Genomic DNA, 26,425 nt, shown 5'->3' with positions numbered 1-26,425 from the left:
CTCTCTTTCAGAAAAACATATACAAGGAATGACAGCTTTCTGCACACCCAACTGATGTGTAAAATTGTTAGCCTTTATCTGGGTTTATTGTTCAATGAAGAACCTCATTCATGCTATAATAAAACTTGTACAGAACACTGCACTGAAACTATAACGGAGAAAGGTCTAAGTCACAGCAAAATATGCTACTGATTATAAAAGAGTACAATTTTATAATTCATTATCAGCAAGCATTGGTTGCCAACATGTATTAGATTAGTCCAAAATATTAATCATCTTGAGATGTTGTGAATTTCAGCAAATAAAATGAAAGTACATCCACTTACTGCCTCAGCCTCTGCTATTATCTTTTGTTTTTCCAAGTTCATTAAGACAAAAAGCTTCTCCTTCCTTGCTGCGGAAAAGCCTACACAAACTATGATTAAGTTTCTCATTCCTGACTTTACTTAGAGATGCAGTTCGAACAAACTTCAGAGAGGTACACATGGCAAAACATCTTCAAGAACGGGCCTGGGGTAAAATACTGAGAAATACATGAAATAACCGAGCTAAAAATAGGGGAAATATTTTTGTAGTTTTTGTCAATTTATAGTGATATTAGTTATTTCCACTAGAGCACAAATGATTATCTGTTTATGACTTAAAGTGCATCTAGTAACGCACAACAAAAACCAGGTGAAATCAGTCAGGAGAATACCTACAAATGTAACCTGTTTCCCTAGATAGCTGTACCCACAAAAGACATAAACACACGTATATGTACACACAACAGACTACTGAAACGTGTAATATAATTCCGCCTACTACAAATCTGGCCTTTTCATAATCTGACGGCCAAACTCTATCATAAGCATGGCATTTCACTTCAGACCTTTGACTTCCAAGAAGGCTTCAGGAAAAAGGTGCATTCATATTTAGGAAAAGCTTTAAATCTATCAAAGGATAATATTATTTTTATCTCACTAGACTAGACAGAAACTTCAAACTGAAATGGCGTTTTACACGAAGCACTAACATCTCAATTCGTAAGCGGCACGCAGAGCACCTGTACTACCGGAAACCAGGGCTAATGATTACATGAGTCCCGCTTCCTGAGCTGACGAAGGGCACGCTTTTGCAAAAGCGGCACAGAGAGGTTTTAAAGGCCTTCCCCAGTCCGCAGCGGCCTCTGATAAGTAGCACGACTTCCTAAGGACTGAACATACGCTGCGTAATGCACACGCGCATTGATGTAGATCACAGTTAACCAACGATATCCGAGCAGAAGCAGATAGGAGGGAGCCCCACAGCCCTAAAGACACTAATTATACTTCAAATGGTGAAAAATATCTATAAATTTGTATTTTCCTTCAGTCAAGAAAGGACAGGATCACGTTTAAATTTCCAACTAAAGGAAACAAAACTCTACTGTTAACTTCAAAACAATTATATATCTTTGACTTTACCTACAAGTACATACAAAGCAAAACAGATAATGTAGAATCAACTTACTTTCAAAGCCTGCCTCCTGCCCTCTGATCAAATCAGTAAATCTTTCATTTGAGGATTTTCATGAACAACCTTACTGAACAAAATAAAAGACTGAATTACTGCCACCTCCAAAACTCTGTATCTTGCCTTTGGTATTTGAGGCCCATTTTGCCTTGGGAGAAATACAAACGTCTTCTGGCTCTTAAAACAGAAAGAGTTGGGGTCACGCAGTAAAGATGAGCAAAAAAAAGCTTGCATTTTATGGGCTAAAAGCATCTACACGAACATTTACTGGTGATCAGCTGATTTTCAGGGATTTCTTCATGTGTCAAACCCCTCAGTACTGAACTTAGGAAACTGCTTTGCACAACTATAAAAAGTATAATACACAAACCCAAAATGATGATTGCAGTAGAGAAAAAGGTATGCAATATATTCAACCACCGCCTCTTCTGCAAACTGCTCGGGATCGTCCGAGTACCCAAGTCGCAGTGTGTAGCAGAAGCTGTTTATGGAGAGCACTTAAAAGGAAATCTGTTGAAAGCATGCAAGTGCTGAGAGCTGAAAAATTTTAATCTACATACTAACACCATTAGAATTATTAAGTTTTGGGCCCTGGCCTTTGATTCACACCTTTCTAGCAGCAAGAACTGTGATCTGTGATCAGGATCAGCTCCATACTCAAAAGTTAAAAAACAGGACGGCTCTTAACAGCCCCTTAAGAAGTCAATCCAAAGCTGTGCGCTGCTCCTTCCCTGCGAAATCACCAAGCCTACGCTAGCCGCAGGTTCAGTGGAAGGGCAGCCACCGCAGGAACTCGCTCAGTCCCCAAGTCCAGGCCACAGAGCCGTCAGCACATGGCGTAAGGGGATTCACAGCACAATTCACAACCCGTCGATCACTCTTTTCCCATGTCTCTGGGGCCTTGAGAAAGGCAGTGCCAGAAGACGACCTGGGACGGTGTGAATCGTTCTAGCAGGCTACACCTGGCCAATGATCTAAATGACTGTAAGGTCTCCTGTTTCAGGTTCACGCTGAAATACAGGTTAGTATGCAGATAGCTTTGAAACTGGTATCCAAGAATTCTCAAATGGTGAATTCTACACTAGATGTGTGTTCAGCAAATCACAGAAACCACATTCAAAACTGCACATTTTCAAATACACAGACAGTCAAGGTAAAGCAAACTCCCAGTATTTCAGTTTATTCGTTATATATCTAGCGGTCCATGAATTCCAACTCAGTGTTAAGCAAATCACACTGTGTTTAAGACCCTTTTCCTATTCTATCTGTTTACAATCTTCTACTAGTAAATATGGGAGAAAAGATGAGTGATTTATGAATGCTCACTTTATAAAGTCAAACAGCATATTAAAACAATACTTCACTGCACAGTGAAATAGAGTTGAACAGACTGTTTTCATCTGGCGGTATATTTTATAGAAAAAAGAAGTAGAGATTTCTGACAGGGGAAAAATAAAATAGTAAAGATGGAGAGAATTACGTGTATTAGATATTGTTAAATCTTGATTTCTGCTCAAGCAAAAGATAAAAACAGTTTTGTCAGCGATCTGTATAAAATGTGAAAGAGGAGATGAAATTTGCAGCTTTTCAGCGGCAGTAATTTCCCTTTAAAAACATTCCAAGATAAAACTGAGTGAAACCTCCTTTACCAACCTACGTCTTGAAAACCCATACTATTTCCAGTCTCTCTGTTAATACGACAGTGGCTAGGGCTCATCAAACGGCAGAAAACCAGTCAAGTAGCAAGACGCGTCTTGCTATTTTCTTCAACATCTATACATTCACTGCTTTCAGTAGCACGAACGCACTTCCTTAGCCTCGGGCTAATTGGCAGCGTTTGGCCGTGGCTGCCTCACCAATTGGAACGACCCAGGTCGCGCTAGCAAATAACAAGTCCCTGAATTGACTAAAGAGCATCAGAACGACAGAAGAAAAAATTGGCTAAGAGAATACCTCAGTAGCTGCATACTCAGCTGGCGCTCAAGGAGAATGTACATTCTCATTTGTAGCTCATTTGCTGCAAAAAGGATTGAAGTTTAAGATATGCCAGGGAGTACAATATGGCAAACCAAGCAAAGAAAGGGAAAACGACTTTTCTGTATTTCTGAGAACAAATAGCTGTCTCTACCATCACATCATTGTTTTACTATTACCAGCTAATACAACAGCAGACAGAAAGTGCAGCTGCGGTCCACAGAATATTTGCCATTTCTGGCCCAAGCATAATCCCTCATGTAATGAAAAACCTATTTCTATTTCTGCTTCCTTGCGACTCTTCATACTGAAGAGGCTTGCGTCCGTCTCCCATTTATTGAAGCTTATTCTTCATCTAGACAGCCAGCTCTGGTTAGTATTAGAAATTAGGTTTTAAATCACTATTTTTCTATTATTTATTTTAGGATTTTCAGGAAGTCTCTAGAGGCACAGAAAAATTCATCATGTGAAAAAGATCCTAATACTCTCAAGGAACTCAGCCCCAAATCCCTGACCCATGTTAAAGAACTTTGATGTTTCTAAGGGTCAAAATAAATTCTGGTTATAAAAACAATAACATTACTTTAAGAGTTAAAAAGATAGGAAAATGGCAAATAAGTTAATAACTCCCCATGCAAGAGTAAGAATAATCTGAAGATCCCAGAGCTTTTTCTTAATGAGCAACTCCATTAAGGGCTCTTACTCCTCTTTTCTCATGTGGTTGGAGGTTTGTATTTTCAGTGACTAATGGACTCTCAAGATGCAGAAGGGCGTGAGTGAATCATGGGTGCATAAACGATTAAAGAAACAACAGGTTAATTAAACTACTGGCTTAACAAATGTTATGTGCCTCTCTTTTCTCTTGATGCTCGCTGCTGTCCTGTGCCCAGTTTTAGGAGGATTACCTGTATTTTTAGGTCCCAGCTCTGCACTGCACTCTTGTAAGCATGCACAGTTCTCTTCTTGGGAAAGACCTTGTATGATATGGGCATGCTAACACATTGCTGTAAGCTCAATGGGGCTATGATGCTACGTTGCGTTACCTTTCCCTGCAAACTGCTAGTATGCACGCTGTGAAATTGTTCACACTTCTTTCACTGAAGAGTTAAGTATTTTAAAGTATTTTGCATTAACCACAGACCAGCAGACATGTTTTAATTTCACGTCCTCCTTTATATTACCTTGGTATACCTTGGTATATGCACTCCCGAGATTTTTTCCAACATCTATTCAATCTCTCAGCATATCAAGCACTATTTTCTCTCCTTTTATGACTTATCAAACAATAAAACAATCCTCTAGCAAAAAATACATTCTCACTGAAAAAAATCTCCTTTCCCCTGCAAAAGAAAACATTACTCTCACAACCCTAATTCTGTTAAGACTGGTCCCAACTGTTATGAACAAAACCTGGATTTGCTGATAAACCACATGCCTCGGATCAAACTAGCTCCCCTAGAATTACACAGAGGTTTAACAGTGCCCTAGTTAGGAGTGACAGCTGTATCTCAGAGTTCCTGATTTACAACTGAAGCGTTGCAGTTTGTTCTTCTGACCACAGTGTTACACAAAAGCATTATAGATAGGCTACCAAACTTTTGATAGCAGCAGCCTAGCTTTGCCCTTCCTGTTGGTACAACTCTGTGCTACAGCTGGTTCACCCGGCCCAACTGGGACACTGAGAACCAGCAGTTCATGCCTTGCCTCCTGCTGAAGTGGACATAGTCAGGGCACTCTGATACTCTCCTGCCTGTCTCTTACAGTTCTCCAGCCTCTGATTGCTACATTAATTGTACGTGGTTATCTGCACCTTAAAGAAAGGAAGGAGGAAGTCTCTCACCGGGGAATGAATACATTGAAAGGAGAAGGTGCAAATATACAAAATACAAGTTCAAAAATAACAGAGTACATGAAGCTGAATAATTCAGATATAAGCAAAACAACTATTAATATACTGGTACAGGGAGAATATACACAACAGACTGAGTGACCTTTCCCAAGAGTCTTGACTAATCCAAGTCAATTCCTACAAAGCAAATAAAGTATCACAGAAGCAGAGCGTGCGTTCTCATCGGGCAAAATGGGAACCTATCCCACCACACAGGCATGAGGATGTTAAAACATTTTCTATCCTATGACTTTCCTCAGAAAGTATTTAGTAAGAAAAATGTTGGAAGAAATCAGCTGATCAGCCAACCAGTAAATTAAAAGAAGCTTAAAATTAAATTAACTGCAGAACTGTTATGCATTATGTATATTACCTTTTAAAAATTAAATGTGACAGAGCAGGATAAATCTGGACATGTCAGAAGAAGAAAACAAACAAACCCAGAGCATATTTAAAGTTTTAGGTAAGGTTCTGTAAGGTCAACAGAAGAAAATGAAATTTCTTTCCCTTTCAGGAACTGCGTTAATACGAACGTTTGTCTTCTCTGGTAATTATTTGGTAACAGTCAAGATAAAGACATCAATAATCACATAAGACATCAATAATCACATAGTGGGGTTCAGCAGTTACTCTCTCATTATCAAGTCTGCTCAACAGATAAGTGAAAACATGATTTTTCACATGTTTTGGCCCTTTAATTCAAGCTTCTGATGCTAGAAATGATTATAATAAACAAACTAGGACAGAATTTCCTCAATCCTAAAAAAGTAAATGTGTGTCTGTCAAAAAGGAGGTTCTCCTCCCTGCACCTTTTGTCTATGGAATAAAGTAAGCTTTGGCTCTCAGACACCTATCGTGGTCAAATCCTGCTCTAGAAGACAAACATTCGTCCACATTCAGTGAAAGGAGCACAGGTTTTTTTTTTTTTTTTTTTTTTTAAGAGTTTGGCACTCATCATAATTCAGGCAAAATTGCCTCAAATCACTAGAAATGGGAATAACCCCTTGCAGTGACACAGGTGAGGGCTGACTGGCTGGTGACAGCTCTGCAGAAAGGCCCTGGGGCTCCTGGGGGACAGCGACCTGGGCAGGAACCAGCAGCATCCTGGGCTGCATGAGCAGGAGCACAGGCAGGAGACGGGAGGACGGGGTTATCCCTCTTCTGCTCAGCGTTCATTAGACTGCTTCTACAATAAGCATGCCCAGGTGGGCCTCCCAGTACAAGACAGACACCGATAAAGTGGACTGAGTCCAGTGGAGGCCACCAAGATGGTCAGGAGGCTGGAACACTTGTGTGAAGACAGGCTGAGGAAGCTGAGATGAGAGACAGGGCACGAACCTAAACGAGGTTCAGACTGCATATAAGGAAGTACTTTTTCCCTATGAGGAGAGACAGGCAGCGGAGCAAGTTGCCCAAGAAGGTTGTGAAGTCCCCAGTCTTAGAGGTTTTCAAGACCAGATAGCTTTGAGCAGGAAGTTGGACCTCCAGAGGTCCCTTCTAACCTGGATTATCCTACCATCCCCCGAACCTAAATCTGGAATGCAAAATTAGTTGACGGAATCAGACAGATTTGTGAAGGAAGATGCTATTTTCCTGACTATAAGTGCGAAATAAGGCTGTTGTACAAAGCATTACTAACAAGGCATGACATAACACGAATATGATGTGCTAGGTATTCAAAGTTACTGACCTCTGAAAGTCCAAGATTTTATTACTGGACATAGAGGCTATATAAAATGCAGAGATTTTTTGTATCTTAGCGATGAAACGAACAGGCAGTTGAAAGTAAAATGCAGCAGGATACACAGAACTAGAGTCGGAATGAGCAAAAGCTGAAAGGAATCCGTTTACTATTTCTTAAATCGTTTTTTAGATTACCACAAGGAGGTAATTTCATCACATTATGTTAAACAGTGAATAAGTTTTTTTTTTTTTATCATTTCATAGTGATGTGTTATTTTTCTTCCCAATGTTGACCTTTTTTTACCCTGTAATTTCTGTAGGCTGTTACTCTCTCATTATTTTACAGTTTACATTCAATCCCTATATTTATATTTTGCCTTCCCACAAGTTCCTTGAATATATTCTTGTCTCTCTAGAAAGCTTAAATATTTTTATTTGTGGTTTTGCTTGGCTTACAGAATGAGGTTACAAAGCTACATTAGCAACACTTACAAAATCCATTTCACATCTTTCAACTTGGCATCTCCCCATTCAGCAAATAAAGTTATATTCTTAAAGGCAAATGTGTACTTTTAACCTAAATGAATAAAATCTCTAAGTGTACTGAAGTGCAAAACAATATAGACTAGACAGTTAAAAAAAGAAGTACAGGAACAAATAATCAGTATAAACGAACCCCTAAATGATCAACTGGTGATCTCTGTATAAATAGCATCTGGCAGAGCGAAGCTTCTTTCGGGAGACCTGAGACATTTTACATCGATACTGAACACACTCTTTTCAGAGAGAACGACCACAGATCTTTCTGATAGGTATATCTGGCTTGGCATTATATTAGCAAAATTTAATCTTCTATACCCCTCATGATCACCCTTCCCCTGAAAGACGGTCTCATTTCAGTAGGCTGGGTTAGGTTATAAAGCATGTCTCACTAAATTGTCTCAAAGCTTTTCATCTCTCCCCCGACCCCGACTTCCTGCAAAACTTGCTCTGCATCCGCTCGTCTCTGCTAGCCCTTTGTCCCGATGAGGCTTCATACCTGTGATTTTGGGCTGAAATCCTAGACTAGTAAACACATTTTAGAAAATTCAGTATTTGCACTGGTGAAAGCGAGAATAGACTCCGTTTCACACCCATTATGATACCCAGGATGTTTTCTCATCTGCGTGGGTGGCAAGAGACCTACACGTGCATGTGGAGTGCAGCACGCGCAGCAATAATACTGTCACAAATTGAGAAAACAGGCACCACTGAGGAAGCTGTTCTTGCAGCTTTGAGTAGAAAAAGACAAAATCTGTACTGCACAATTAATAATTTTACTACTAATTAAACTACTAATTTTAAATACTACTTCCCAAAAATTTCAAAATTAACCATTGCTATCCTTTTTACATTGCATTGTTCATTTTTGTGGTGCTAGCTTCTACCACACCACACGTTTTGAGTAGTGCAGCACCAGGTACTACCACAATGAGAAACACAACTAAGTCCTATGACTTCACTCAACTTCGCATTGAGTAAGGAAGGCTCTTTAGGTTGACCAGCCCCCAGCAGTATCTTTTAACAGCTTCTGGGGAGCACTACCAGCATCCGTGGAAAAGATTTCCTGAGAATCATCCTAGACTGTATTCTGCAACCATGCATTGAAAACAAACAAGAACACCCCCAAAACACCCAAACCCCAACAACACATGAAATAAAACAACTTCTCGGTCCCCAGTTTCTTGCCGAGGTTTCAGAGCGTGCTTGTTTGGCTTGGTATCCTTGAAAGGCTCAACGGCTCCCTTCTCAGAGATGCCATCAGACAAGCTTACAAAGCTACTGCTCTTTCTCATGTCGACTGGTATCAGTTAGTAGGACCCTCTGAAAGCGCGACTGGCATATTCTGAAAAGCAGCTGCAACACAACACAGAGACACTTGTGCTACTCATAAATCAGAGACTTTAGGCACCATGAGAGATGCACTACAATAAAACAGGAACCATTAACAGGTTTGTACTACTAACTTCCAGAGAAATATTAATGCAAATAAATAAATAAATAAGGAAGGAAGGAAGCAAGGCCTGGAGACAGGAAGGGAAAAAGGGGGAGGGGGTGGCTGAGAAGGGGGAGTCTGAGAAGGGATTTTTGTATTATCGCTTGGCCCAGACTCTTCCTTCTTTTCAATACGTGAAGATGGAATCTCTTTGAACTCTGTCTTCACAGAGCTTCATCTCATTGCCTTCGAGGCGTGCTACGGTGGACATGTCCCTTCCCTGACAAATGCAGTGAAGGGCAGGCAAACTGATGACTGCTCTTAGAAGATCTGGGCGTATGCCAGCATCCCAACAGATGCAGATCCATGCACACGGATGTTGCTTTCCTGCTTCTGATTATTGCCCTTAGCTGACAGCTATTTTCAATGCAAATTTAAGAACAGAACCTTCTCTAACGAAGAACTAATCTTGCAAGATGCAGATCCCTCAGTTTGCATTGATTTCCAGTGAAATCTGATAGCGGTGACTGGCAGACGGATGCCCTCTCCCTCTCAGAGGTTCCAACTTTGCATGACTCTCCCTTTTTTCAGTCCTAGTTTCCAAACTGACTAGCATATTTGATTTCAGTGAAGTCTAGATAAGACACATGAGTGGCTATCTGACCCTACAAGTAAAAAACAACAAACATAACAAGGAATCAAACGAAATGCAGGTTGCCATTGTCAAAAACAAACCAAAGACAGATAAAATAAATGAAGTGATGTATAAAGCAACCTCTTGTGTGAACTGTATTAATAAATCCTGATCCATGGAATCAGAGTCAAAAAGACTATCAGCCTTATGTCACCATTGAAGAGGTCTAAATTAAAAAATACTTTTCATGGGAATGGCAAAAATGGTAGCCAGTCTAACAAACATTAGTCGGTTATATTTCAGTGTTTCTGGGAGCTGTGTCATTTGAAATGCTCTAGACTCTTTATTAAAATACTTTACAGTTTGAGCATTCTATTTCTAATAGAAAAAATTACAAATGTGAATGAACACGAAACTTCACACAAGCACATGCATTAATATCTCACTGATTTGCAGGAAGAAAATAACTCAAGTTGACACCTAAAGACTACACGCTTATGAAATCCGTGGTGCATATACCTCTTTCATACAGAGCAGCGTGAAGATGAGACTTCTGTGTCCAAGGCTCGTTTTATCAGAAGCCCACAACCTTTATTATTTGACTGTCACAGATTCAAATGAATACTTCTGTGGGTATGGGAAAGGTAACAGAATACATTAAACACTTATTTGCCTGCTATTATAGCCACAAACCACCTGCTACAATCCTTTCTCATGGCAAGAAATTTACCAAAATGTTTGCTCTGTGCACCATTATTTTTGGGCTGTAATTTTCAATATATAGGAGAATTAAAAAAAAAATGATTTGCTTAATTAACTGCCACAGCCTTGGGCAGATCAGCTCTTCAGATAATGAGATTCATTTCACATAGCACAGAAGTGAATGCAGGGTTTTAAGTTTATGCAGAAAACCAAAGTTCATTTTAAACCTGTCCTTAAGACCAAATAACGCTGAAGAACAGAACGAGCGATAGCATTTTTCCTATGCAGTATATGCACTACAGATGTAATGCAAGTGTGCTGTTCTAATTTCTTTCTTTCATCTAAGTCCTATCTCTTTCACATGACAGGAGTAGAAAAAATAGCACCAACGCTTTCAAAGTTATCAGTGTGAGTTTCAACGCACCATTTTCAAGAGGAGCAGCTTTAAACCCACCGAAGCTTTTAGCTTCCAGAGAAAATAATAGTTCTATTGTTTTCGAAGGAAAGCGTAAGCAGTTAAAATTACCGTTTTTTAACATATGGACATGCTGATGGCCAGATGTTCTTCCAAGCTCAAAGTCAGACTGGCGGAAGTCATAGCAGTTCAGAGGCTTGCATAAAATACGGTATTTTATGTTAGGCAGGAATCTTTAGCGAAAAAGATGGAGACTTTCTTTTTCCTTTCCTTCCTTCTTCTTTTTTTGCATTTTTTTCCCCCTCAAGTTTGGCATGAACCTGAAGAACTAAAAACTAACTGTAACATGGCAAATGCTTTTATCTCTCCCCTCACTTCTGAAGTGAGCGCTCTGACAAAGACAATATGTGTGGCATATATTTTTCTGGTGACACGCTATAAATTACTTCCATGTAACTGGGTTTTACGACCAGGCCAATATCTTCAGGATGTCCTAATGTGGCTGGTTCTGCATTCGTCAGGTGCCTCCCCAGGATAACGGGAAGAACTCCCGGGCTTTGGGAAACGACGTGCGTCACAGACAGCACTGGAGTACAATTTTATTTACATACTGCATGCTGAAATTTGCCAAGAAGTTGTGAAATATTACCAAGGTATGCTATGAATTTCATAGCTTACCTACTTAAGAAACAGACTCGTGATAATCCTGGCTTAGCTAAACAGGTCACATTTTGTGTATAATCTAAGTAAACAGTTATCTGAAGTGAATTTCTCATATTCTCTTCCATTAAAGTATAGCACACTCAGCCACAGAAACATCTTAGAAATGCTCTTTTTCACGGAAACTATCTCAAAGATTTTTGCCTCCATCTTTTCCTTTAATAAAAAAAAAAAAAACTGCTTGTCTCATTTTCAACCTGGTGAAAACGATGCATGTAGGCGTTTCTGCAGAAACTCCTCCAGGGAAATGGAATTTAGGTATCGAACTGGATGTCCAAGGTAGCAAACTGTACGCCTAGAAAACTAAGCATATTTTGCACATACACAGGGACGCTGCCATGTAGGTCAACGTAGGTCAGTGCAAGGCAGACCACAGGAATTTGTCTCAGACATCAGTCAGGATAAGTTTCAGAGGAAGATCTGGGAAAACTCAGAGCAGACAAAGATGGTACTGACAGGCCTAGAAAGGAAGAGTCTATATCACCTGCCACAGTTAGGTGGCATTTTATGATCTAAAGCATAAATCTGCATGTATCTTACAGAAGAAAAGAAAAAAAAGTTTATTTTGTAATAACAAGCTATATTGTTACTATTTTCACAAAATGTTTAACTTCTTTGTTTAATCTCAGTAATATCTTTACATAACGTCAATTATGCAGCATGGAAAAAAGTTCCAAAGGTTATTTATGCACTGCATACTTATTTTTGTACTGCTTTAAATGTACTGTCATTTCACTTCATTTGTTCTTATTCCCATAGTATTATAAGTCAATAGGAACACCTAAATCATTTTATTTTCAGTATTTCTCTCTCTCTTTTTTTTTTTTTTAACCTCTGTTATGACATTTTTCTTTGTCTTTTTAAATGTCCCCTATTCAGAGATTTTTTTCATGGCACGCATAAGCTTTGTCAGTCCTCTGAAAGTCACATATTTACATCTGCAGATAACATGTTTTCAATGAACTGTTTTGATTTCCACATCTCTTCTATAATAGGACAATTCATTTTGAACCCCTAAAGACTATGACAACTTCAAAGCAGTCCTTCAATACAATTTACTTCATACTTGCCAGCATTGTGTTTTTCATTTAGTTCTGCAATAGTCTTCGCTAGCATTGCTAAGATCTTCACAGATCATAGAGCAGCGACAAACCTAACAGCAAACCATTTGCCACCAGTTTGGACGGTTTTTTTCAGTAACTATTACTTTTAAAATATGTAACCCTGGTAACATAACCTCTGCAACAGTGGAGAGCAAGAAATTGTTCTGTGCGGACTTGCACGGCAGAAAAACATTATTAGCACCTTAAAAAATCCTCCCATTCTTGAAGCACTGACAGTAAAATACATCAGGAGGAATTACTGCAGTATGGAGTGCTGCGCTTCATCCAGCGTATCTTGGGGGAACTAAAACAACATCTTTCTTCATCCTACGATTTCCAGCTCTCCTGCTTAGATTAACAGCTCTCACTTTCCCACTGCCTCAGCGATTAGGACTGAACTGGGATTTCAGTCTGCTCTGAACATTACTCGAGTCATCTGTTTCGAAAACAGAAACGCGCTTCTCTCCTGACACTGACGCTGGGAGGCCGCCGGCCGGGAGCCCGGCTTGGCGGGGCGGGTGGCTGCGCCCAGCAGCTCCCTTCCCCGCAGCGGGTGCTTCGCTCAGGGCGTCCCCGCCGGCCAGCTTCGCGAGGCTTTTTACGGTGAGGAGACGGTTTAGCACCTTTGGTGCCGTATCCAGCACCTCAAACGTCACAGCACGGGAGGACAGCCGAGTCCCAGCGCTGGCGTGGGTGGGTTAGCTTACGGCTCACGCTCTTCGGCTGCCCTCCGTCCTCTCGAACGGACCGTACGAGTTTTTGCTGAGAGCGAGGGAATCGGGTTAACGAACGGCCTGACTGAAGCACTTCCCTTTTGCTTTTCTGTTCTTCCTATGTGCCTAGGGTAATGCAACTTCCTTTTCGTTTTCCTTCTTTTCTATTTCCATCCCTTTGAGTTATGGCCACAGTGGGTCCATCAAATGTATTCATAGGATTAACTATATCTGTTTTCTGGTTTTGACAGCTACTCTTCAATGTAGTTATTCTGTACTTTGTACAGGGGGAAGCTTGCCAGGTAACTTCTCACTATTTAATCCGTGAACCAACATTTGCTTTCTAAAACCTGCTTTCTCCTGTGCGCTGGCCAACTCCCTTGTGCTCATCATTTTCTAGTCAGCAAAGACAACCTCCAAAATTGCTGTCAAAACTGCTCTCTTATGTCATTACTTGAAGTGATAGATCGTTTGTTAATTATTAAAGGACAACGCATTGCCTTATGATATGTCTTGTAAACAGTAAGAAAGGAAAAATACTTCGAAATTGTGTAGAGCATGTATAACCATGCTCCAAAGCCTTGCTTTAGCTTAGAGTAACCTAAGTACCCAGGAAAATTCTTCTCATAATCCATCATTTCAAAGTTATGCACCTGATTAAAACATTCACTTTGACTGTATAGCTTCCCATGTGCAAAAGCACTCAAACAGGGAGCTACTGTACGGTAACTGTCAAGTTCAGTAAGTCCGGTGCTCTCCAATTTTTTTATTCATCTACCAAATTAAGCCTGCTGTTCTACAGAGGACACGTAGGTCAGCTACCTTTGTTGTACCTACTATGCTGGCATGCAGGTTCTGAATCGCCCCGGCCTAAAGAGACAGCAGCAGTCAAGCAGCTAGGGAGCTCAGCTCTCTCTTACTCCCATTATAGCTTAATCGTGTACGGAAGCTTGTTTATGTGAAGAAGGAGGTCTCCTTAGAAGGCAGTGTCTATCCTGTAGAGTCATGTTATATGGGACCAAAAAAATACTCATTCTCTTCAAACGGAGAGATGCGACCCTGTCTGAAACTCTGGCTGGCGACATGTTCGTCTCCTGCACAATCAATCCCACCCTGTCCATACTTACATCCTTGCAAAGTCTTTGCTCATAAATTTGAATCACTGACATCAGTCTTCACAAGAACAGGCAACGGTAGCTTTTCTGTGATGCAACAAATGTGAATCCACCCTCTGTTGTTTTGCCTTTTTTTTTTTTTTAAATTCCAAGAAAGTTCTGCAGAATGCTCCTCTCTCCCAGCCCGCCAGCTACCAGATTAGATGAAGTGGCAGGTACCATCCAAGGAGATTCTTCATGGGGAGAAAGTTCAGTGTATCTTTTCAGGGCTTTCTAGCCTTATGTATGAGCCTTGCTGATTACAGCAGTAACATTACTATCAGGAAAAATAGTTTCAGAGATGAACTAAAAACAAACATTACATGTCTGGCAAGTATTAACACAAGATATGGACAAGCTACCGTAACACTGCAATCTACTCAGGGAAGCCAGAGAGGTTGTGCAGGTTGTCTTTACCACCTACGTATCGTTGAGGGCTCTGTAAAACGTACAAAATGCACAGCTAATTTGTGCAGACACTTAGAAAAAGCACCAGAACACCAGACAATGAGGGGGATAGCAGGGGGGGAAACAAAAATCAGAAATAAATTAAACCAGGAAAGACAAAAAACAGCACCATGTTAAAAACAATTCTCAAAAGACTACAGAAAGGATTACAATATGGTCATTATTGATGCTATTAATTAAGTATAATGTGGTCATTATTAATATATGGATTACAGGAAATAAGTGCAAAATTTAATTTTCTTTCTATATTTGTGCCCACAGAATACTAAGGGTGTGTAGAACATGGAAACGAGCATACAAATTGGGATAGCCACTATTCAGATTTAACACCAATAGCAATTTAGGCACGCAAACAGATATTGACTTGCTAAACAAAAGGAACTTGTTTTCCTCTAAATGCAAAAAGCTATAGTAGTACCTGAATTCAGATCCAAGTAACTTCCATAATACATATTAGTGCATCACCTATCACATTTTTTCAAATATTTTTAAAACATATGGTAGTATATCATAAAAATCATCATTCTGTCATCCTCTATTTGGATGAAGTAAGCGTGAAAGATGCATACATGACCCCTAAACACTGTATATTAACACTATCTATTGAAAAATCTCACTCACTCTCTTGCTCCCACTTCTACTATGCCATTTATTCTCTCCAAACAGTAAAAAGAATAATAATTTTCTTTACTAAGAACATAAACCTGTTGAAAAAAGTAAACCATCCTTTTACCTGCTGAGTGTTGATTTGCTGACATAGCCTAAACAAAACCAGTGTGATTGGACAGAGAAAACGGCCTTACCTATGAAATAAGCTAGGAGGATGGCAAGCAGGACTGCAGCAGCAATTGCAGATAAAGCAGCACATTTCCAGCTGCAATACTTGGAGGGCTTTTTCAGCTTGAACGCATTCCTGGAGAACGTATTTCTAGGTAACAGTCTGGGAGGTGGAGTGTAAACTGTTCCTGAGGTCAACGGGTAACCGGGGGAAGAACTACTGAAGAGCGGAGTAGTTCCAGAAGATGTCTTGAACAAGAAATGCCTGAAAAACAAAAAATGAAACATAGCTGAAAATGGGAAGTCCTGTGAGAATAGGAGAGAGGTGAGAATATATCCTATTCCTGTTCCTCCCCAGCTGCTGTAACGTGTTAAACTCAACAAAAAGGGGTTTGTATTAAGAAATAAAGAGCTGAAAACTCACAAAATCCAGAACCACCAGAGCTTAACCACTGTCACTGAAACAGTAAGGGATTTAAAAAAAGGTATTTTTTGTCAGGACATCCTTTCAAACCTTCCTGTCATTTGATATAACTTGATTAGATACTAGCTAAAACACGAACATGATCAATTAAGGGTCTTTTCACATCTGTTGAGATGGTACCTAGTATGGCCTAGTAACAGCTCAGATTCAGAAGTGACATGACTATCAATTCCTACTTGCCTGTACTTGACTAGGAAGAAGCAACTAATTACAATACAGAATACCTGGGTGTTCATTAGTTTAACAGAACTCTTAACTTCACTAGAAACTGTGTAAACACTTCCTGAGTTTACAGGTTTAGATGATTTCCCTGTGGGATCCACTACCCAACAAATACTCCAAGATCAAAAACATCTGCTAGTCTCATTAATACCCTTGGCAAAAGCTGCCAGGAAAAAAACATGCTGAGAAGCACTTTAGTCCTGTAGGAGAGAAATTTTTGCCAGAATTAGACTTAACCATTTTTAAAAAAAAAATGATTTGCAGTTTGGTTTCAACAATTAAAACGACCATCAGAAGCACAGGACTCAGCAGAAAAAGAGGACTTTAACTGCCCAGGCATTTGTGAGAAAAAAAATATGGGAGAATATGTAGCATCCAACAAATTCTCCGAAAATGCTGCCAGTGTTCAGATACAGAAAATGGAGAAAGCAAACTAGAAGACTGGTTCCTCTACATTAACTTCTCAACGGTCAGGAAGAACTGACTACAAGCGTGTTCCTAGTAAATCACGAAAAGAGAAGCACAGAATAAAGGCAACTGCCTTCAAGAAGGCAGGCTTTAATAATCTGGATCAACAAGACTGAATCGATATCAATACATCAATAGTTCAAACACAAATGGTTCACTGCCAAATAGAAAGAACGGTGCAGTAGAGTACAGCACTGAGCAGCTTTTTCATTAATTATTTGGTCAATGGAATAGGAAGACAGTTAACAAAACTGTATATGAAACCAACCTGAGAAAGGAATACATGGGAGCAATTCTGAAAAAATGCTAATAATGGTATTAAAATGGAATACAAGTCTCAAAAGATAGGTACAAAGTAAGGGAATAATCAGCTGCTCAGATACCAGAAGGAAAAACTGGCTAAGCATCGTTTCTGCCAAAAAACTGTGGAGGTTGCAGCAGATACCAAACTGAACACAGGTAAAACTGTCACACTGTGAAGAAGGAGGGAGGGAGGGAGGGAGGGAGGGGGAAGGTGTCATTTGTAAGTTGTCATTAATAAGAAACTAAATGATCTTTCCATTTACCCAGCATTCTGCATACTCTACAGCTTGAAATAGTCTGTCTGCTTTTGGGTACCACACCTGAAGAGATACCTGGCCCAGCCATCGAAACTCTGGTAAAAAGAAATAAAATAAATCACACGCTTACAAAGGAATGATCTTTAATGAAAAATTGAAGGAATCGAGTCTGTCTACCTAACAGAAAGTTAGAACGCACTATCTTCAAAGCTGCTGCCAACGCAAAAGCAAGAAACCATCCTCTGTGTCCGTTTTGGACGGGACTAATGGTAGTGGACCTAAGTTTCAGCGAGGAAAAATTGGTTTAGAAACAGTGGAAAAAAATCTTGAACTGTATAGATATTTAAGTACCAGAGAATCTGAATATCGTGCACTCGCTAATACTGGAGATGTTCAGAAGTAAATACCGGGAATATTTTGGACAAAGCTGCTGTTGCTTTGAGCTGGAAGGCCTTCCAAGATCCATCCCATAGTCTAACACCTCATCGTTCTGAGAACTAATGAGCGCTCCCTGGAATCAATGAGACAGGACATACTGAGTAACCTCTAAAATCTAAATTACAGTCTAAAAAACTAAAGTCTTATTTCAAATGTAAAAATGTTAAGTGTTTTTCTTCAGACCATCAGAACCAAGTAGGTTGCTCTCAAATCACCTGTTAGAACTTTAACATCAATTTTGGTCACTGTTTCTTACAGCAATGATTTAAAAGTCTGAAATCGAAATGCTTTTCCTAAGCATGTTATCCACCCCATCATCAGGCATGCGCATACTTTTCTAAGCATACAGCTTACTGCATGCTTGCACCACAGAATACTGGAACTGATTTTAAACAGCATTAGAGCATTTCCTTTGAAATAAAACTCAGAGCATAATAGATTGCATAGGCTTTGCAGACAGTTAGTAAAAGGAAGGCTGGCTACGTTTCCCAGTTCTATGATTAAATAGTCACATTTGAAGATGGACTCTGAAAATCTGCTTTTTTATGCAGTCATTAACCAACTCCATTAACAAACATTAAGAATCAGTTATTCTGACAGTGCAACAATTCAATTAAAACAGCTATTAGGGAAGAGACAAGGGTATCAGGCTGGTTGTGTTATGCTACATCTATTGACTTTTCTGTTCCTGTTTTCTGATTAATATCTGATTAACGCTCGTTAGCGCACCCAGTTTTAGCCTTTGCTGCTTGCTCTCCAGTGTTGAGGACAGCAACCAGGGACTGCAGTGACACGGAGCCCAAGGAAGGAAGGACAGCAGAAGAGCGAGCTGGTGAGGCAGACTGGATGCAGAGGTCTAACTCGGATGGGAAGGCTCATTTCTCACATTCACATTAGGTCCGTGCCTGCCTCAGCCCCAGCCCTGCTTCTCCCCGTAAACCCTCACGGCACTGGTAGCCCTTTCAGGCTGGCGCTTAAGGGTCTACAACAAATGCTTCTTATGGCTCTTTTTCTCAGCCCAAAAGCAGGTTTTATACAATGAAACTGAAAATTGCAGCCCTTAGCACTATCTTTGTCTGAAACGTTAAGGATTTTAACCGACGAATTTTATGTCCTCTTTAGCTGAGGAGGCAGCTGCTGTACCAATAAAAGTTTTAATATAAAGCATTGTTAAAGTAAACTCCGATATATAATGGAACCCTGTTCCCATTAAAATTGAATTAATGAGTATTGCGAAATGTTTCAATAGAACATGCCAATCATATCCTGTTTCATGTGGAAGAAGAAGAAGGAAAAAAAAATGACTACCACTGTGATTCGCTTTGAGATATATGAAGTATATAAAGGAAACCAAAATACTCATACATGCAAACATGACCTCTCCTATATTGTTAGCACTGCTTACAACTTGACAGGAGCGAAAAAAGGCTGATTGAAATGACACATGGAACCGTGTCATTCCCAAGGCAAAAGAGAGAAGAAATATTGTTGGAGGAACTCTGAATTTTGACACACATGCAAGTCCTACCTCTGTATCTTGAAAGCTCAAAGTTTACTGACTGTATAGGAGGACTTCTGACAAAATGACAACCATTAGATGATGCTGTGCCACATCAAGTACAGTAATTAGGTCTTCGGATGTTATAGAAAGTCATTTAACTAAAGGTATGTTAAATAGGCACCAAGCCATTTCGGAGAACCGGCATTCTGTTCAGAAATTGAAGACCAGATTAGCAGAAGTACCCGAAATTATAGTAGAGGACACTACTAAGACTGAAAACATAACAGACAAAAAGCTTGGAACCTCCAGAGTTTTAAGTCTAGATTCAGCTTCATATGGAAATAAATTGACTTGTCTCAACTCTATTCCTAGAACCAATGATCTATAGCTATATTTCTATGTGGGATTCGACATGCTCTGGCACAGCCAATTCTCTGTGGTCCCAAGCTGCACAGAGAGAACACAAGCATTTATCTACATTAATTACAGTCTCACAGCAGTAAGACTGGGAGATATGGCACAATGACTGCTTATTAAAAGAAATGATCTGATTTATACCCATGCACTTAACTTCAAATGGATTCCGGAGCAGAATTAAATAAATTATTCCATGTGTTACCTATGCACTTATCAAGCACCATAAAGAAAAACACATTCTGCATCTCATAATTAGATTTAGATTGGGACCAAATACTTAGACGTAGCCTGGTTTGAGATTTATGTATTTAGAGTGGGACTAAATCTACGTTGGAAAAGCATGGGAGTGAAGTTACTAAGTCTTAGCCCCAGCCTCTCTAATATTTTGTGCATCATGAAGACATTCTTATATTGGAAGATGACAAAATATGTCAGTGTACAATGATTCAGTAACTTAAGTGTCTGTAAAAGTAATGGAACTATTTTGCACACTGCTCCCAGAAAATAAGTTAATATTGTAACTCCCTTACACAAGGCTCTCTTTTACTGCTCTGCAGCTTCACGGGTTGTAAGGTGCAGTAACCCTCTTTGGTCGAAACAGCGTCTGCTGCCAACACGCAGGATCGCAAACGGCAATCTCATCAGAATTGGCACCGCTTCATCACGTACGTCCCCAGTGCCAGGAGAAAGGTGACATCTGTGAAAGCAGAACTTGCAAGGGGACGTTTCTCCCTAGTTCTGTGGACTAATGCTAAATGGAACAAGCTTTTTTTTTTTTTTTTTTTTTTTGATTAATTCAGAGCTCTATATAGCATTTATTTTTCCCACAGGCCAATAGGACCTCTGGTGTTCAGGGAATAGTGGTCTGACAGAGACTGTATTAACTTCCATATTCTTTGAGATAACAATTTTTCTTCTTCTTTCTGGCCAGGCTGTCACGGCAGCATGCTACAAGAATCAGTTGTGGGGGAAAGAAAAAAAAAATATCATTTTTATGATGAAAAACTGTAATAGAAAAGAAGAACAAGATACTCTCTAAAAGAAATTGCTTCCTTCCCTCCTCATACTATCCTAAATGTATTCTGTATGAAAGATGAAATACAGAGAGCTGTAATGTTTAAGTTTTAATAGTAATTAGTATACAGAAAAAATAGACACCAAGAGAGTAGTTATCAGCTCAATTTATTGGTGCTAGCTCTTAAAAATGATCTCCAAGCTGTGCTAAAATCATATCTGTCTATAATTTTAGGTGACATTTATTCATAGAGGAAAAAACATAATGAAATATGGATCATAACATGCTGGCTCTCACTGAAAAAATATCTTCTGTTGTCCTCCAAGTCCTTCTCCAAAAGGATGGCTATGATTCATTTCAAGTCAAGAGAAGCCTCAAAGTGGCTGCCAAATTCAGACAGTGAAGTTTCATGTCAGTTTTCTAATTTTCACACAAAAAGAAAACAAGATTAAAGAGAACTACGAACTGTTCTTACACCTTTTATGCTGAGAATGAACTCTGAGTAGTTGATTGATGCAAGACTTGATTACCCGGCTTAAGCGTCTCCCAGTCTTTCCCCAAATGGGATTTAACACCACGTTCTCGCTGCCAGGTTCTGGCAGAACACGCAGGACCGTCAGCCAAGTTTACCCAGCTAAGGGCTTTGTCTGACGTGGGAGCTTACTGTTCTCTTGGTCTCTGTGCCTTGCAGCAGGGCGTAGTATTTCTGGAGGCTGATTACAGAAAACTCTACATCTGACTTTAAGTATGACAAGTCCTTAACAACAAAAGTGCATTAATGATCAATAGAAGAAGAAGAAGAAAAAAAGAAACAACGTAGGAGGAAGAAAGACTGGTTAATCTCACTCCCAACTTTCAGGAGCACTAAATTCTGTGGCAGCCACTTTTTACGGTAAGCCTCTCTGAAGAAATAGCGTTTAGATTTAGATGAAGGTTTTATTGCGATTGGTTGGGTTATTTATGTAACTTAACTGATCAGTATTTTTATATAAATGGTCACGATCCACTGTGAATTATGCATTTATTAACACAATTATTAATTATCTAAAGGAATATCTTTGTCTCTTTGTCCACAGGACAAACCAAAAGAAAATTCAAGTTTGTATTTCCCAAGAAACAAGTTATGTTCTCAGATACACTCCCTTACGTCCAGAACAACTGAACTGACGTCAAAAGAGACGCCCACCCACTGTAGCAGGAGCCTGGAAGCTCGCAGCAGTGACCCAGCTCGCACCGAGGCCCTGCCACCAGCATCCCAGCCCTTGAACGGCTCACGATTCCTTAAACGCTGGGCTCTTCACGTCCCGAGGCAAAGTTTGGAAAAAATGTAAATGTTAAGGCAGAGCGTCACGCATGCTGCCTTAAGCACCAGACTAGCTTGTCACTGCCATCTTGAAACTCTTAACAAAGACACAGTTGGACACACACAAGCGCAGTAACTGAAAGCTGCCTGACAGCAGCAAGGTAGTACGTTGTACTAGGAGGCAGGTGCCAGCCTTTCGGCACCCTGATCTGTCATATTATTAAATAAAAACGAAGAAGTAATGTTCACAAAGTTGCAATTGAAAATTGCAGTAAGTTTAAAAAAAAAAAAAAGTAGGTTAAAAAAAACAAAAAACAAAAAAGCAAAGCATCTGTATCATTCCCCGGCTGCATTAGCTCTGCACTTTCCTGAGCGGGTCCCTTTGTACAGACCAACCTGCATTGGGTCTGGAAGGTGCTAATCGAGATACTGGTGGCCAAGCGTTTGTAGCCGTCTCTGTCCCTAATCCCTGCAGTAAGCTGCTGCCTTCCACCACCCCCAGCCAGAGGGCATAACCGCAGCTCAGCCGCTGAGAACTGCGGAGTTGTGACAAAGAGCAGTAAGAGAGTCTATAGAAAGATGGAGTAAAACATGGAAAGAGGAAGGACTGTTGAGAAGGGGATCATTTGTCACTCAAGAATTCACAAGGGAGAAGAACAATACGGAAAGGCACAAAATCTGAAAGGGAAAAACCAGGGAGGCTAGCAAGGATGCATGGTTGAATCGTCAGGGTGACGGGGCTGGTGGCAGCTCAGCCACCCACGGACCCCGAGCCAGGGGAGACCCTCTGGGCCTCTCACTTAGTCCATCATCCTAGCTAGCTTTCGCATGTGTTAGCCAACAAATAGTTGCTTTATATTTTAAAGTTATGCATGTCCTTCTTCCAGAGTCTCTCTGAGACCAACTAAAGATCCGTAGACAGTCTGACCCGTAAGTGGGCAGTAACAGTTTTTCCTAGTTTGTGTCAGATGAATCTTCACTTAAGCCAAGCTGATACGCTGTTGCACAATAAAGCTGTCAATATCTGCACGATTGTTTGTTCTCCAGGTATGTAACAGCCAGCACTGCTAGTTAATGCTTGTTAAAAAAATAACAGCAATAGCTACAGATGTGAGCACAAAGAACCAGCTATTCTGCCTACGTACTTGCACTAAATGGGAGCAGGCTCGGTAACGCAACTATTGCACAGTTCCAGGCAGCTCTGAATCAGCTCAGACTACAGGACCTTCGCTTTTTGCGGTGGAAAGACTTGGTCCCTTCTGCTGTAAAGTACCGAGCACTATGTTGCATAGTGCAGTGAAAATGATGAAATCCGATAGTGCCTACATTCGTTATTCCTGTAACGATGACATCGACAACAGTGTTTTGCGTTTCAAAAGGTCCTTTAATTTTTAGCTCTCTGCATCAATTAATGAACTAAATTTCAAAATGCTTCTTTATTAAAAGGCACACGTGTAAGCTCTTCATTGTCTCTTAATTCAACTACTTGCTTAAGTGAAAGTAAAGGAAAAAAACACCAGCAACTTGGCTAAATTAATAAGCTATTTCAATTCTACAAGAACAGAATTGTTCAATAATAAATTCAAGTCTCCAAAATAATTTTTCACTCAGTCTACATATAAAGGTAACAAAAAAAAATCTAAATGACATCAGTTGAGTTAAAAATTTATTTTTCAATAAAAAGTAACACCCTAAACATGTCTGCCTCTTCCAGTCAGTCACATTGCCTGCTCATTCTTCACAACCTCCAACTTAAAAATGTAAATCAACAAAATCATGAAAACATGCAATTATTTGCAATCTGTAAAAACTGTGAGCGTATGTGTAAGTGAGTAGGAGTACATCTAGATTGATTTTCAGAACTATCACTACGTTATGCTGCTTTTGTAGTGTTTTCCTCCACCCTTTTTTTTCCTCTCTCATCAGAGTTTACATTTGTTAGGGAAACAGCACTGCAGTAGCCTGCTAAAAATGACCTTTCTACAATGTTTCTGGAATTCCTCCAAGTACATGGCCCAAATGTGCATGAAGTCCCTGGGGGTGCTTTTAGCTCTGCTTTACTAGACTCTTTAAAATGCTTTTGATTCTAGACAGTTCGAGAATCTACCTGTGCAGATCCCATTTCTGTGACCCTTCCTACAACCTTCACATGCAGGAACTGTTCTTTAATTGCTACTCAAGAAAACAAGGGAACGAAGGAGTCGCTTCTTGCTCTTGCCCTCATGCTGCTACAGCATATATGCCCGTAAGTAGATGGTAAGTGAAGACCACATAAGATAAAGTAGAATTAGAGCGAGCTATTCCACTGTTTGGAGCGGTATTCTGCTGCTTGCTATGCCCAGTATAGCCTAGAAATATGCATTAACAAAGGGAAAGGAAATTTTATTTCACTGTTCTGTTCCAGAATATTTTGCATCATGTCTAAAGATATCAAAATATTGAGACATTATTCAAAATAGACAGACTATTGCGGAGAGCAGCTTTAACTTGGGAGTTTCTACAAATTCAGAAACTGCAACTTTACATATTCTGTTCAGAAGCAGCTGATCTTGACATCCTAACATGGTACAACATCTGAATTCAGTTTTAACAGCATTTCAGGTATTTAATTTCCTTCTTTTAAAAAATAGCATCTCAGCACTAAAACCCACGTACTAAAATTACTTCACGTGCTCTGCTGGCTCTTTGGCAGGGACAGCTCTAGACTGCGCATAGGCGCTGTTTCCCATTCATCCCTTCCCTGCCTGGGAGGCTGCAGCGACCAGAATGCAGAGCCAGATGTTTTGCTGCTAAGATGCTCCATGGTGCTGCTTTCCTGTACTGCGCTGGTGCAAACGGGAACGTATAGCTCATGTTGCTACTCCATCCATTAGTCTCCCATCTCTGCTTGTCCCGGCTTCCTCTCCTCAGGCTCACCCCTAGAGAGACTGCTGGAATCAGACTAGCCAAGTGGGAAACCTGGACTGAACCCCAGGAGCAAGCTAATATTTTGAACAACAACATGATTTTGAGTGATCTCTTAAAATCAGCTTTTAACAATCTTTGAAATGAACTTTGCTCAAATGACCCTAAATTTGGACCACTACCCTTATACTACAACCCGCAAAATCTTCTAAGAAAACATGGATTTTGTAATCATCAGAAAAATCACCATCATCCTTTCCCCTGAAATACAGGGGAAATGCTAGTATGTAATATTCTTCATCAAAGCCTAGTAACAAATCTTTGTGAGCAAGCTCAAAGAAGCTATAAACAAAAGAGTTAACAAAGGCACACAAGTTATCTTTACAACTAAAAATATTTTTAAACACAGTCTTAAAGCAATGAAGAATGAGACTAGTTTTATTTTCGTTCCCCCCTCCTCCTGCATTCAGTGTGATTAACTGTAACGGTACCCACTAAATTCATATCCACACAGAGTACAAGAACCAGCATTAGTCCCTTAGGCAATCTCAGACAAACATCTATCCACCAAAAATTAGAAACACTCCTTGAGTTATCCTCATTTATGAGTCATTACACTCTAGACTGGCATCTGCAGATAGGCCTGTGTGAGGTTCCCGCAGCACAGAGGACTCCGGCTGTGCCGAGAGCCATGTGAACTTCCTTGCAAAGCCGCAGCTCCCTCGCTGGCCTCTCTCGCAAAGGATCCCCCAAAGCGTTTCAGCCTGCACAGCGCAACGCTCCCTCTCCGCCTGCAGACGACGAGACCCGCACCTGCACGCTCAACGGTCGCGCTCCCATCATTCACCCTCCCAGAAAGCAATGATTAAAGCAGCAATAAAGGAACACCTCTTCACTGGAAAATGTAGAAACCAGCACTTTGGCAAGGAGGAGGAGGAGATGGTTTGAAACAAACTGCAGGAGGACAATAAAAGTTAAAGAGCATTAAACAGCAGCTCCGAGCTGAAAGGTAAAGCAGCTAAGTACTGCAGAAATGAACCATAAAAGGGGCATCACGGCACGCTACCGTGATGCATTTGTACCTCTTTAAAGATATTTCAGCCTTTCCATTACAGACCCTTATTTCAAAGAAAACCTAACAACTATGTAGCCAAACCAGAGCAGACTAAGATATAATCAATAGTTGTTTGCCTTGAACCAGACATAAGCACACTAAAATAGCACAGCATAACCAGCAATGGTGTATAAGCGTTTTGTAATATCGCAACTCTACCAATAGCAACGAGCTACTGCAACACAGCTAAGCGTAATTACATAGAAAATCCAGGACCGCAAAGGAGTAAATGGAGGCTGGTGGTATAGCTGCCTGCAGAGGCTATAAAAAAAAAAAAAGAAAAAAAAAGTGCAAGCAGT

At 40.2% G+C, this 26,425-nt stretch overlaps 1 protein-coding gene across 4 annotated transcripts in view; it reads right to left on the bottom strand.

Moving 5' to 3' along the window:
- The window catches only part of TENM2 (teneurin transmembrane protein 2), a 692,618-nt gene that overhangs the window by 155,766 nt on the left and 510,427 nt on the right, over positions 1–26,425 (bottom strand). For all 4 annotated transcript variants that reach the window (XM_068959701.1, XM_068959700.1, XM_068959703.1 and 1 more), the window contains one exon: positions 15,727–15,965. In XM_068959701.1, coding sequence (XP_068815802.1) covers positions 15,727–15,965 — 239 coding nt within the window. The remainder of the gene's footprint in view (positions 1–15,726; positions 15,966–26,425) is intronic.

This window comes from Struthio camelus, chromosome 13 (assembly GCF_040807025.1).
Source record: "Struthio camelus isolate bStrCam1 chromosome 13, bStrCam1.hap1, whole genome shotgun sequence".
NCBI lineage: Eukaryota > Metazoa > Chordata > Aves > Struthioniformes > Struthionidae > Struthio > Struthio camelus.
Note: the sequence above shows the minus strand (reverse complement) of the source record. Positions and strands in the feature narration are given on the sequence as shown.